This window comes from Puccinia triticina, chromosome 17A, assembly GCF_026914185.1.
Source record: "Puccinia triticina chromosome 17A, complete sequence".
Taxonomy (NCBI): Eukaryota; Fungi; Basidiomycota; class Pucciniomycetes; order Pucciniales; family Pucciniaceae; genus Puccinia; species Puccinia triticina.
The window spans coordinates 4,019,798-4,033,424 of record NC_070574.1 but is presented as its reverse complement, the minus strand read 5'-3'; the positions used below and the strand labels follow the sequence as shown (position 1 = coordinate 4,033,424).

Below are 13,627 nucleotides of genomic sequence, written 5' to 3'. Positions count from 1 at the left end.
TTTGTTATTTCTTTATCCCAAGAAATCCAAACAGTGCCCACCCATTTTTCTTGTGTCCTGCTGTCACATAAGAGACACAGGCTCACATTGCTTGCCTCATTGGAGCACTGAGGCCTGCTTTTTTGCTGTAATAAACCTCTAAGCCCGCCCATTTAGTACTGCAAATCCACCCGGGGGTTTGGGTGGGTGTTGGCCTCATCCCAACCACCCGCACCCGGGTGGTACATTTTGGGTGCCAGCCTTAGTTGCACTGCAGGCTGTTGTAACCTAACCTGTTAGGTTACAACATGTCACACTCGCCAAGACTTGAGACCTTTTTTCTTTTTTTTGAAGTGCACTTTGGTTTGACATTGCGCACTATAGTGTATATCCTCAGATTTCATACAAAAGGGCAACTACAGGCCAAAAATTTTAAGATTATGTATTTCTGAAGTGCCTTTAACATTACTTGATTGGTTTAAACTAACAGGAAGAGAAGGAGAAGGAAGATTAGGAAACAAAGAAAGATAGTCAAGGATTCCAGTGGTGTCTCCTGCAATTTTAGATTTCATTTTCCATTGTTGGACAAGTTTTGGACCAAGGGGCATGGGAATTTTTTTTTTTCAAGTTTGTTAATTGTCATGTTTTTGTTTGGTGATGGCTGTTTGTGTAAAAGGCATACACAACATGTTTGAGTAGCAGGAGGTTGGGTATTGCAAGTCATAGAGTCATGGCTTCCATGGCATTTGCTACATAGTGGATCATACTTACACCATTTAGCTGTGTGGCCAAGTTTCCAGCATCAGAAACATTGGGGTATTGATTGGACATGGTGGGCTCCTCTGTACAGTTTGTTTCCAAGGAATAATCCTGCTTTTTCAACCTTAAATGCAATGTTCTTGTCTAGTGGCTGTAATACAATGGTACCGTTTTTCTTGCTGTTGACTGTTGGATTGTTTAGGCACCGCGCTGATTGTGTTAAGGTTGGATTGATCAGATTTTGTTTACCAAGGGCCTCCAAGTGGCTTGGGTTCTTTGGGTCAAACTGTGATGGGATGGTGTGCAAGAGCACCGGATATCTGTTTGGAAACGTGGTGAGGCTGGGGCAGACATGAGTTGTCCCCTGGTGTTTATTCTCAAGCAGCCAGCGGGCTTTGGATTGTTTGGAAATGCTTATTTTGAATTCCTTCAATGGCAGGACCAAGATACCTGCCACATCAATTGGAACAGAGTCTATGTTGGTGTCTATGGATGCTAAAGCCAAGTTGATTTTTGCTGTGATGTTGCTAGCTGAAGCATTGTCTAGTTCATTGAACCCTGGAGGAACTCTTATGACCAAGCTAGAGGTCTTAGGGCCTGTACCATAGCCGGTCAAAAAACAGTTTTTCCCCCAGAAATTATTTTTTTGCAAAAAAACTGTTTTCACCAAAAAAACACGTACCACAGCGCCTGTTTTTTGACATATCCAGAAAATAGTTTTCCTCAAAAATGGGTGCTTTTCAAAAACAGGTCTGACCCTGTTTTTTGACCGCTATTTTTCCACTGGAATGCCATCTACAGATGCCAAAGTCCATCACTCTGGATCTTATTGATCCAGTTGTCCTTAAGGACACCATCCTACCACTTTCATGATCTCATCAGAACCCAGATCTCCGAACTCGCCACCAACACTGGCTTCAATGTCTGAATCCACAGTCCAGCCCAAACTACAGTTGTCTCTCTTGATCAATTGATACGGCTGTCTCTCTCTCTCTTGATCAATACGGCTGTCTCTCTCAATCAATTGATACAGTTGTCTTTCTCAATCATGATTTATTGCTCTTATTATTTGGATCTTGTCTTTCTTGGCCGTGATCTATTTATTTTATCACTTGGTCTTGCAATTGTATGGTCTTCTTTCTTGGTTGCACTCTGGTCTTCTTTCTTGATCACACTTTGCCATGATGTATTGCTCAATCTGATCACACGGTCTTGTTATTGGTCACAATCTTATATAGCTCTTATAAACAAGGGAGGAAAAAATCTGATAGGTATGTTTGAGGTTACATGGTTGATTGAGCCCATTCATCAACAACTATTCAACAAGATTGTTGAAAGTGGCTCGTTCCATTCAAGTTATTTCACGGAAAAGCTCTAGTCTGACTTCATCGAGTAGGAAGCGAGTGTACCTGGCTTCTCCGCCGTTGCCATAGTATGCTTCATATGTATTCCAGATGCTTCCAAGGTATTTTCAAGTGATCCCGGAGGCAGCGACTGATGTTTGTGGTACACGTTTATCACATTCTGTTTTTTCAGATATGTGTTTTTCAAAATAACGGAAAAGCGCAAAAGAAAAAACTATTTTCCCTGAACCAGAAAAACAGATTTTGTATGGTACAGGCCCTTAAATTTGTTTATTTTGGCAGTTGAAGGTATTTCTGGAATCATGTGTTCCTTCAACCAAGTAATCTTGGCAGTTGTTTTGCCGTAATCAAGGCCCAGGACATTTGACCAGGGACAGGTGCCGGAAGAGGTTGTCATTTGATCCACTCTAGTCGATCCAATATCATCTTCAAGGTGCTGGAGTCTGTAGTAGTTGGTTTTTTGTATTGTTAATTAATACTATCCTTGAGCTTGGTGAGGGAGTGAAGTAAATCAATAATCTGGTGTTGATTGAGGGTGCGGGTGGGGTTTTTGTTTTCCAAGACTGCATCAACCAGGAATTGTGTCATGTTGTCCACATTGACCTTGTGAAAAGTATGGTCCAAGTGAAGTGGGTATTGAACCCACAACCTGGTGTACTGTGAGAGTTGAACTCACATACTCAGCAATCATGAGTGATGCTCTAACCATTGACACTACGGGCAAATAGGTGTCGTTGCGGCCCGCAGCGTCACCTGACGTTGCATTTGGGGTTGCGGCCGCAGTGACTGCGCCTACTTGCGCAGTCACGCGGGCCTGCAACGACAGGGTGACACTGCATCCTGCAGCGACAGCTACATGACTGTAGTGTGAGCTAAGTACACATTGCATGGAAATGAGATTGAGGTGATGACACACATAATATGCAAGAGGTTGCAAACTAAGTGCATTTAACATTGGCATTGTGGTACACTGCAACTGAGCAGACAATCTACTCTCAATAGTCCACAAAGTTGTTTGGTGTCTCCAAATCAAGTCTTAAGGATAGGGGAGGAGGCATAGATGGATTCATTTTATTGATTTGATTTATTAATATTTTTGAAAAAATTATGTTGTGGTTTGCAGTCTGTGCTCTAATTGAGACCATATTTAGGCCGGAGAACAAGCTGCGCCAGAGCTCGTTCTCCCACTTGCATTGCACTACTCCCGGTTTCTCTTACCACACAGGCCGGAGAGAATTGCACCCAAGTCCAAGTGGTTTAAACTTTACCGCTCCACCGGCCAGCAAAATCCAACAGGTCCTGAACACTAGCTGAACAAAGCCTCTTGGGCGGAGGGTCCGGGGGACCCCGCCCGGAGGGCTCTCCGCAGGAGGGGAGGGGCGGCTTCAACCAGGGGGGACTTGTGTTAGGGCATGAAAATTGAAATTTTCCAAATTTATTTGCCTCAAAATTTCTTGGGACAAAAACTGAGCCTGGCCAAAATGTAGGCTTGAGCCCTAGCTTAACTAAGCCTCTCAAACGGAGGGTCCGGGGGACCCCGCCCGGAGGGCTCTCCGTAGGAGAGGCTTATGAATAATGTCTGCAGGCTGGCAGACAAAGGAAGGATTTTCAATCCTAAAAACACGAAAGCACAATTTAAAATTCACCAAAATATGTACAAGAAAAACTGGATAGACAGTTTTCTTGGCAGTACTGATGGGCACCCTCCCCCAAGTTTTTGAGGCATGAACTCCAAAACTGATTGAAGGAATCCGTTTTGGAGGTCAAAGGAATCCTGGAGGATATTCCATTGCACTGAAGATCCAGTTTTGGATTTTCTGATAATATGCACAATTGAATATCCTATCTGCATCAATTGGGTGGCTACAGGTGTAGGATCTGCAGATATCTGCAGGCTTGTGAATCCAATATCCACAAGGCATGATGGTTGTAATGTCTTGGTTTACATTCCTTTGTGTTTTTTTATTTTTAAAACATTAGTACAGCAAAAATGATAAGGATTGGGGAGATGAGACCAGCGCCATTTGAAAGCTGAGATTGAGAAGTGTAATTTGGCTCTGGGGCAGGTCCACAGGAGCTGAGGGGGAGGCTGGGTGATGCTAAGTATTTTTCCTCCAGCCATTGGTGATTTCTTTCTCAGCCAAAATTTTGACTTTGTGCACAAGTCCCTCCCTGCGGGAGGGGCCGCTTCGCGGCCAGCCACAGCGAGCCTCCCACCAGGGGGGACTTGTGTCAAGTTAGGCTTGAGCCCAAATGTGAAGAATTTCAACATTTGAACCCTCTGCTAGTTTTCAATTTTTGTGTACAGGGCAAAAAAAGTTGAAATTTTTCAAAATTGAGGCCCATGGTACAGGCCCTTAAGTTAGTCCTGAACCCCTCCACCGAGGGAGGGGGTGAATTATAGTTGACATAACAGAGCCTCTCTTTCCGGACTATACACCAGCGGCGAGAGTATGATGTAACACCTCCGTACTCGTCCTCCCCAAGCAGGGCCTAGCCGGGGGCGCATGTCCCGCCCAGAATGTATGGTTGCCATGCCTCTGAATCGAGGGCGTGGGGGGACATGGGCCTCACCGGCCTCGAAGGTTTCTCCAAGCTGAAGGATCCCTCCCAGCATCAGGTTTCATCACACCACCCCCGGATATGTTGTCGTCTCCGTAGATACAGACATTACAGATCCTGATGTAGGGAGTGCAATGTGTCTCAGAATAGAAAGACTGCCAAACTCTTGCGAAGACGGTTCCCAAGTATCGCTCAGTTTCCCTTCACCCAACCTGTTGCCAAATCGTGTCCATCATGGAGTATTTTCTGGCTGGACTATTTGCTGTCCTGCTACGACTATCCTTCCGACTTGAATCTGTTGCTGGTAAGCATCCTTCTGATTGTGGTTGACATATACCTCAAGAAACAAGCAGCACATCTCGAGCTAACCAGAGTGCTTTCTGATCAGGTTTATCAACCCACTTCCCGCCCATCAAGCGGGTGGAGCATATTTCAAAGGTGGAGATCAGAGTGCTCCCGCGTCGGCGCCTTTTCCGGACTGACAACTCGAACCCATTCGGAGCCAGCGACTTTTGGCGGAGCCTCGATCCGCCGGTGTACGAGCTACGCAACGATGATTCGTTCATGATGAGCATGGCTATTCCGAATCAGTTGAAAGCTCCCCAGGGAAGCCAGCACACCGGCCCTCACGAGACCTGGTTCACCCTCTTCCTTCAGCCTACAGCCGACCTGCTGCATCCACAAGCCAAGATAAGCTATGAATCATCCACCTCTCGGGACGGCCAATCAGCCACAAGAACCGTTTCACTTGCGCAAGAAGAGGTCTTGGCTTACTCTGGATGGGTCATCAGACAGTCTGGCGTGGAGAGCTGGTGGGCAGAGCAAAAGCGACTGCGGGAGAGTGGAACGTATTATCACCCGTCGATTGACCATAGGGAGCAAGACCCCAGAGTCTTAGGATGGTCCCGGGTCTTGATCCATGAGACTCGAGGGATGAGGAACAGCGAAGACTTGGAGAACCTGGTTTGGGAAGGCAGCTTCGAGGCCGACGGACAACTCTGGCACATCAAGACCTTGGATTCTTATAACCTTATCCGTCGCCCGACTGACCACAGTCCAAAGCGATGGGACTCACATCTAAGTGGAGGCTTGATTGCGTGGCAAGAGGTAAACTCAAAGAGATATCTTGCGATCAAGGCAGACACAGTGCTGACCTCCTCTTATCTCATTCAAGGCGGTTGATAGCCCAACCTATCAATCGGCTTTGCATGGATCAAGTAGCCCGCACCTTCAAAAGAGACAGTCGATCGATAGTATGTCAGGAAGCATGAGCAAGACTGATTTCTCGGGCTCGATAGGCTCCACCGATGGCTGTCCAACCACCCGAAAGGTAGTTTATATGGGAATTGCGGCCGATTGTACCTACATCAGCAAATATGGCTCCCCAAACGCGGCCAGGCTAGCTATCCTCAACAACCTGAACACAGTTTCGGCACTCTACGAAAGGTCCTTCAATATCACACTCGCCGTCGTTGAGCTGAAAATCCAGGACATGGCTTGCCCGGCTCAACCTGCCCCCGACTTACCTTGGAACATCGGTTGCCCTGACTCGGGTCCGGGTGGGCTTACACTTGACGGTCGATTGAGTGCGTTCAGCCATTGGAGGGGTCAGAAAGGCGGCAGCGACGGAGCAGGGTTATGGCATTTGTCAGTGAACGTTTTTCATCTACATTTTACAAGATTCTTTCTTGAAACCAACAATAATTCATCCTCCGACCATTCATTTTAATTCATTCACAAAATAGGATGACGGCTTGCCCGAACGGACAAGAAGTCGGGGTAGCTTGGCTAGGAACGCTATGCAAGGTGAACGCCGACGAACAGGAATCCACCGGGCTCAACGAGCTTGCCCGTAGACCGAGCAGTGGACAGGTCACGAGTGGGACTGGGGTGACATCGGCGAACCCGAGCGAGTGGCAAGTGATGGCGCATGAAATTGGACACAAGTGAATAGATTTTATCTTTCTTCCCAGCGATTGGAGATTAAACACTCTAACCCTCTTTCAACTTCCTCCCCTCATCTTTATCAAGCTTCGGTGCGATTCATGACTGCAGTTCAGGATGTACCAAGTCCGACTCATGCTGTCCCTTCTCCCAGTCAACATGTGCACCGGATAACGACTACATCATGACGGCTACCTCGTCCCGTCCGACCTCATCCTTCTCCCCTTGTTCGATCGGGAACGTATGCTCGAATTTGAAAGCGGGCGGAGGGGGAAAGATGGACACGAGCTGTCTCTCCGAACCTGGGGCCCATCGGAACATCTCCCTCAACCAATGTGGCAATGGGATCGTCGACCCCGGCGAGGATTGTGACCCGGGCGACACACCCTCACCCTGCTGCCAATGGGGCATCTGCAAATTCACACCCCAAGCTGTCTGCGATCCTACCCATTCACCGTGCTGTGCTCCGACCTGCCAGTTTTCCGCATATGGAACGATATGTCGACCCGTGGTCGATCCAGTCTGTGACCAAGCGGAAATGTGCACCGGGAAAGACGCCGAATGTCCTGCTGATACTTTCGTCCAAAACGGACTCTCCTGTGGTGCATCAGGCGCTGGACTGAGCTGTGCAGCCGGGAAATGTACCAGTCGGGACCAGCAGTGTCAGGCACAGGATCCCAAACTTGGCTTGAAGCAAGCATGCGATCCCGCGGCCTCAATGGACTGTCGGATAGCCTGCAAAGATCCCAACCAACCCAACCAGTGTGTAGTCCTAGAAACCAAATTTGTCGAAGGCTCACCCTGTGGATGTGGAGGCTTCTGCTCCGCCACCGGTACTTGCGTTGGTGGCGACCAAGCTGGGTGTGGTGACCAATGGAGAGAGGTGTCTCATGATTCGGTCTGAATACATAAATGAACATTCGAGGTTTCTTGTCGATTCCGCCGATTCTTTGTCACCAAACGACAATGGAAACCATGTAAGATAGAACTAGACTACAAATGTCAGGGTATTATTGTGTTGCCTCTCTTGGAACTTTCTTAACCAACCATAGAGGACGTCGATGATAAGCGCTGATACTGCATAACAACGATGTAGACGATTGTGGACAATCAGGTCGGGTAGCAATCCGATAATGAGTTTCAAAGCCAAAAACAAAAAACGAAACAAGAAAAACATGGGCCATCAAGTCAAGATTTGAAGCTTTGAAGATACTGAGCGAGAGAGAGAGAACGGCGTTTTGTTGAGGGGAGCTTCGTGGACGCTTATCCATTGCAATGAATTATATCGTTTTGATCATATTATAGTAAGTTTCCAAGCCAAAGAGTCAGGGACCACCGGTCTAGGCACAGTAACGGCAGATAAAGGAGGCCTCAGGGGAGCAGCAGGTGCAGGGCTCGGGTCGACCTCGTCTGGTTCCTTCGGCTCGCGTTGGTCCCATATCCTCTGCACTTGGCCCGCCAGATTGGCCTGGAAAACTTCCAACTTCCGCTGTATCTTTCGTGCCGTCTCCAGTAGTTGGGTCGCCGAGGAGGGGCTGAACGACATGAGCTGTACCAACGCTGGTAGTAAACTGCCCACGGTATCTGATTAATCAATTATGTAGAGAACCGTTTAGAAATTTTTCAAACAAACCTTTCCAAAGACGGAAACACGGAAAACACTAACTCTGGACAGTCGGTAGTTTCTGAATGCATACTTTGACCAGAGTGTTGAGCAGATACTCTTCCTCATAAATGCTGCCCTTCTTGCCCGCTGCTTTTTTCTTGGCTTCTTTCTTCTTCATCTTGGAAGACTTACTGCTGGAAGCAAAGGCTGGCATCAATGGATCATTCCTCGTGCATTATAGCATTGATAGAGGTCGCGTACACAGAAGAACGCCCTGAACGACTCGACATGGCTGACTGGCCTGACGGCTGGATGCCTTGGGTATATCGTGAATAGTCGGTCCGGAAGATAGTGGTGGCCTCGGTCATTGCGTCAACACCTTCGAGTGCATCGTTTGCTTCTTCTCCGTCCTTCTGGCTGAGGAAGAATAGATCTAAAGTGTAGCTCGAAAATCAGCAATCAGCCGGGGTTAACCAGTCCAGGATCCGAACTAAAATGTTTCGTGCTGCTCACCCGGGTTTGTTTCACGCGCGAGTTTGAGCTCATCTAGGCGCTCGACCTGCTTGGTTAAATCTTCCTGCAATTGATCCAGCTCTTCCAAGAAGCTTTGGGAGAATTCCTCTGCTGCTGGTAAGATTGCCTCAGTGATTAGGGCTGACCGGGATTTTGAGAGTGCCTTGAAATTCCAAAACGCCGGAATCAATTGTTTGATTGAAGCGTGAAGAAAAGAAAAACCTGGTTCAAAATATTTCAGGACTGAACTGTACGGATTGCTTGTGAAAAGGCTTGACTATCACACAAGGCAGATATAGCGTAGTCCACATTGTCTGCAAACTCGAGGAAGATCGTCGCAGCTTCCGTGTATCTACCGGAAGCGCTCAAACGGCCTGAAAGATTAGATAGAACGGGTCAGCAGTCAAGGACGTTGCAAAGGATCGGACAAGGCACTTACTGGCCATATCCTTCGCGTTTTCGAGAAGGTCAAATGCATCAGGGTGTTGAATGATCAAGGCAAACATCTCCTGCCATGCTTCCGCTTGTTTATATCCCTCGACGGCCTTTTCAACTTCGCCAGCCAGCGTGAATGCTGTGCAAACAAGCAGTGAAATGATGAGCATACAACCTTCCCAAATATATGGTCTTTGTTATCACTTGCCCAGTCCTGCCTCAAATGGCTTGTTGATCTCCATGAGCCATTCTGCCTGAATGCTCCTGAGAGTCTGTAAAGAAAACACACGCCACATCTATTAAGAGTGATGATTATGTATCAGACGGTGGCTGGAATCACCCTGACCTTAGTCTTCTCTAAATCCTTGGAGTAAATTTCAAGTGCCTGAGAGTAAAGCGAGTGTAATTTAGTGTATCGAACTACTGCGGCGAACGGTACATCTTCCGCTGCTGATAGATGTTTCAAGCCAGACGAGTAATTCCCCAAGTGCTCATCGATTTTAAACTTGCGCATATTGAGATCGAGATCTCGAAGGCTTTGTAAGAAGGGTAAGTACTCCTTGGGATCCTAGAATAAAGTATTGCAGCAGAAATTCAGTCGGTTGTTTATTCAGTTTGGGGAGAAGGCGTAATGACAAACCTTTTGAGAGTGTTGAGCGATAAGAATCACCAGAGACAAGTCATACATTGATAGCGCAAATTTGTACAACTCATTGACATCACTCAAGAAGATCATATACTTGATTGCATCTTCAACCTTCTCAGGAAAGTCGGCTGGAAAAAGAAGAAAAAAGGAAATGTGTCAGCTCCAGAGCGTTACTTGAGACGTGGATGTATGCCTCGGCCCTACACTTCAATGGAGTCAAGAGACCAAGGGCAGATTTGTAGTCCGGCGGTTTTTTGCAAACCATCGCTGTCAGTATACTGTTGATATAGCCCCACTGAACTTGCTTTTTCATCAACTGCTCGACCATGAGGTCGCATACGGTGTTAATTTTTTGGTCGTCGGTAATCGTGCTGGGTATCAAGTAGGAGCGTGTAAGGGTGTAAGTTGTAGGGTAAGGATTCATCACAAGAAATGGAGCAGTTGGAACGGACTTTGGTAGATCCTTCAAGTCGGAAGATTTCCAATTTTTAGTAATTGGATACAGTTCAGTGGAGACATCGGTCGGTTTGAGACTACTCAAGAAAAGGCCAAAATGTTCGTTATTGTCGACTTGAGCAACCAACCCAGAGATTCCATCCTCGATGAACTTGCTCCTATCGAAATCGACTAATAGGTTGAAATCGATCTTATGCATTCGACATTGAATGAACGCCTCCTTCCATCTGCCGTTTTTCAAGAAATCCAAACAGATCGAGCGTAGTACCATCGGTCTTGGGTGAATCGCTTCTATGTTCCCCCGGGGCATTTGGAGAATCACTTTCATCGAGCTAGGTACGCTTGAAACAATAATGGATCCTCTCTCGACGGCTCGGACCATACTGGGATTGAACCGAGCGGGTTCCATCTGCACCATAGCTGGCTCGATAGCCGCAGATGGGCTTCTATCGCTGGCAAAGAGCCCAGATAGTTCTATGAATTTAAGCTGGTGTGAAAACGTAGTATAAATGAGGTAGTCCAGATCAGTCGTGAAAGATGAGCAGTCGTTTGCCACGACCTCCTGGTTGAGGTAAAGCTTCCCAGACGCCGTCAGACCAAGAGCACAGTTGAGCTTGCTGCCACGAGAAGATATTGTCGCTGGTTGGATGCACTGGAGGAACGGGCAAAATTCAGCAAGTTGGAATGGAAGGTCTGCAATATGAAAATGGCTCGAAGGACCATTATGTTCGTAAGAAACTGTGACACAGGCAGAAAAACAAAAAATTTAGGTGTTTTATTTTGCTTGAATCAAAGGCGTGCAGATGAAAAGAAACCTTGTTTGATGAGTCCTTTGTTTGTTTGAACGTATGCACATCCGTCTTGTCCGCATGTAAAGATCTTCCACCACTCTTGACCTGCCGATGCGTAAAAGCGGGTAGATTTCTCTTCGTCTAAAATTGCAAGTGTCTCTTGTGTAGATGCTTTATTCTCAACTCTCTGGATGTGTACCCCATCTCGAACATTGTTTTCCTGATCAATCTCTGAGAAAAGGATGACCAAGACGGACACCTGGTCGTGCCCATTCTGCTGGACATCTGTTGTGTCCATAATTGTGATTTGCCGACATAGAACGCGTGTTGGAAAAGAAGATCTGAGATTGAAGCTTATGCCCTCGGTTGGTCTGGGTAGTGATATTCTGGGAGGTCTGGTCGAAGATAGCTGCCAGAGGTAACAGCTAACCACTCCACTTGGAAAGAGAGCACAGAGTAGGTGTGAGCGGGGACTGAACGCCACGTGAGTTGGGATCCTGGGGTGGGCTGCAGGCGGGAATGTTTGAGTAGATAGCTGGAAAGTCGACATAGGAGGTGGCACGACTTGGTATCTAAATGGGGTCAAAAGAATCTGGTCTAGATATGAAACATGGTGGAAATGGTTCAGCACGCCCATCAATCTGAGAAAATTGAAGATCGGCTTACATCCATCAATGACCGCAACCGAGCCTGTGTCGTCAGGTTTTGGCTTTGGGTCGACCAATGCCTCCCATGCAAATTTTCGCATCTCGACAAAACCTGTGGACAGATCAACCATCAAAAATCGGGATAATTGTATCATTGAGTAACGAATACCTACCTCCTCGTAGACTAAGATAGAGGCAAAGGGGTAACTCAGGATGCCACATCATTGACGGGGATGAGTCGGTGGCCGATTTGACAGATAAATCTAATTGGATCTCGTGTTTCAAGTACCAATGGTAGTTATTCCTCGTCCAAAGCTGCACTGCATGCAAGGGTAAGATATATATATTGAGTAAACGATGAAAGTTTTGCAACGGATAGAGAATGGTGGTGAAAACTCACCGGCATAATTGGTATGTTGGGGGGATTCGGCAGTGTTACTCTGGCCTCGCTTCTCAATACCAACTGCCAGGATGGATGAATCGGAATTCCAAGCCAGCCCCCAGATATTGACAATTGAGTCTATCTCATTCAGATCAAACCCATACCGTTGAAGACCATTTCTTTCAAAAAATATAACATTTAACCGCTCCTTTTGTAAATCTCGAACACTGGATGCAATGATTGAGCCTTCGGGTCTCCAAGCGATTTTATCGCCTAGTTGAGAGTTGGGAATAGCTTCCGAAGAAGAAGATAGAGCTCCTGCCCGGGAGTAAACCTTTACCAGTCGCAGAGTGGAATTATTGTCCGATTTTCTTGCAGGACAAGTGATTGCGAAAAAGGCGCCATCTCCTCGCCAACTAATTTCGTAAGCATCCGACGAGTTCTCGTGGCTTTGTATATTGTTTGAAGGAACGGGCGTCTGTGATGCCTGCGCGGCCGATTTCCCGAGAGAGCCGTGGAACTGTGTTGCTTTTGTTCCCCAGCCCAAACTAATCGGCTGGTCTTTTTAAGCAATACAATCATCAGCATGTGCAAGTTTTTGATCGGGGAAGAAAGAGGGCAGCTAACCATCTCCAAAGCGACCATATTCAATCTGCGACTCGCAAAGGACGTCGAAAGTCTTGGTAAGGATCACCAGCTTGTCCGAATAGGTGATGATGACCAAGAGCTCATCGTCAGGACTCCAAGAAACCGACCGAATGCCATCTTCGAATGTACCAATATTATCGAACTGACAAGGTCGGATGTTGATTAAGCCATACAACAGCCAGACTGACTTGGTTCACAAGTTGATCCAAGCTCACCTGGGCCAAGGAGACATCGGTACCCGCACCCTGATCCTCAATACTGCAAACTGAGATCTGGCCGTCAGAGGTGATCAGACAAAGCTGACAGGATTCTGGCAAGGCTTTAATGTCAATGAGAGTTGGCGATCCGCCTTGATCGGGCGTTGATGGTAGCGTTAGAGTTGCGAACAACCGACATTCGTGCTAAAGGTACGATCGCAAAGAAGAAGAAAAAAGATCATAAGTCGAACGCAGTACTCATCAGAGAAAGGAGCGCGTACTTCGTTTGCGCTCGAGAGAGCAATATACCAAACCGAAACCACGCCAACAATGGGATCGATTGCAGCGGCATAGAGCACCCCGTCGTCCGGATTCAGACAGAGTTTAGTTGAGCTTGAGCCGCTGATATCCGGATGGACGATGGAGCTTGAAAGGTGGACTAGAGACTTCATCGGGCTTGCTTGGGCTATTCGAGACCGGTTACAGGAAGTTGGTTCCTGGTGAGATTGGTGCCCCTGCTGGGCTGAGGGGTGACTTCTTTCTTGATGGCTTCAAGTTGACTGGATCATCGAAGGTTTCCGTTCAGCAAAAAAGTTTCAGCCTGTTCCAGCACATGGGACATTAATCCTCTCAACCGCATACACTCAGCTCGTTCTGGTACATCCTACCTAGGCATCACCTGGCATCACTCATCCTTA

General features: G+C 47.1%; 2 protein-coding genes across 2 annotated transcripts; one reads left to right on the top strand and one right to left on the bottom strand.

Moving 5' to 3' along the window:
- Positions 1-4,898: 4,898 nt before the first annotated feature.
- On the top strand, positions 4,899-7,512 carry PtA15_17A389 (uncharacterized protein; the record flags this gene model as incomplete). The annotated part of the gene is made up of 5 exons (XM_053164500.1): positions 4,899-4,968; positions 5,053-5,771; positions 5,839-6,311; positions 6,410-6,610; positions 6,696-7,512. 5 exons carry the CDS (start codon positions 4,899-4,901, stop codon positions 7,510-7,512), a joined length of 2,280 nt encoding a protein of 759 aa, XP_053028462.1.
- A 390-nt stretch (positions 7,513-7,902) lies between these two features.
- On the bottom strand, positions 7,903-13,381 carry PtA15_17A388 (uncharacterized protein; the record flags this gene model as incomplete). The annotated part of the gene is made up of 18 exons (XM_053164499.1): positions 7,903-8,192; positions 8,275-8,405; positions 8,476-8,647; positions 8,728-8,890; positions 8,977-9,101; positions 9,167-9,301; positions 9,371-9,434; positions 9,509-9,730; positions 9,803-9,936; positions 10,013-10,179; positions 10,261-11,002; positions 11,080-11,652; positions 11,722-11,814; positions 11,876-12,022; positions 12,103-12,645; positions 12,712-12,874; positions 12,948-13,133; positions 13,211-13,381. The coding sequence occupies 18 exons, from the start codon at positions 13,379-13,381 to the stop codon at positions 7,903-7,905; spliced, it is 4,221 nt and encodes a 1,406-aa protein (XP_053028461.1).
- Positions 13,382-13,627: the final 246 nt, after the last annotated feature.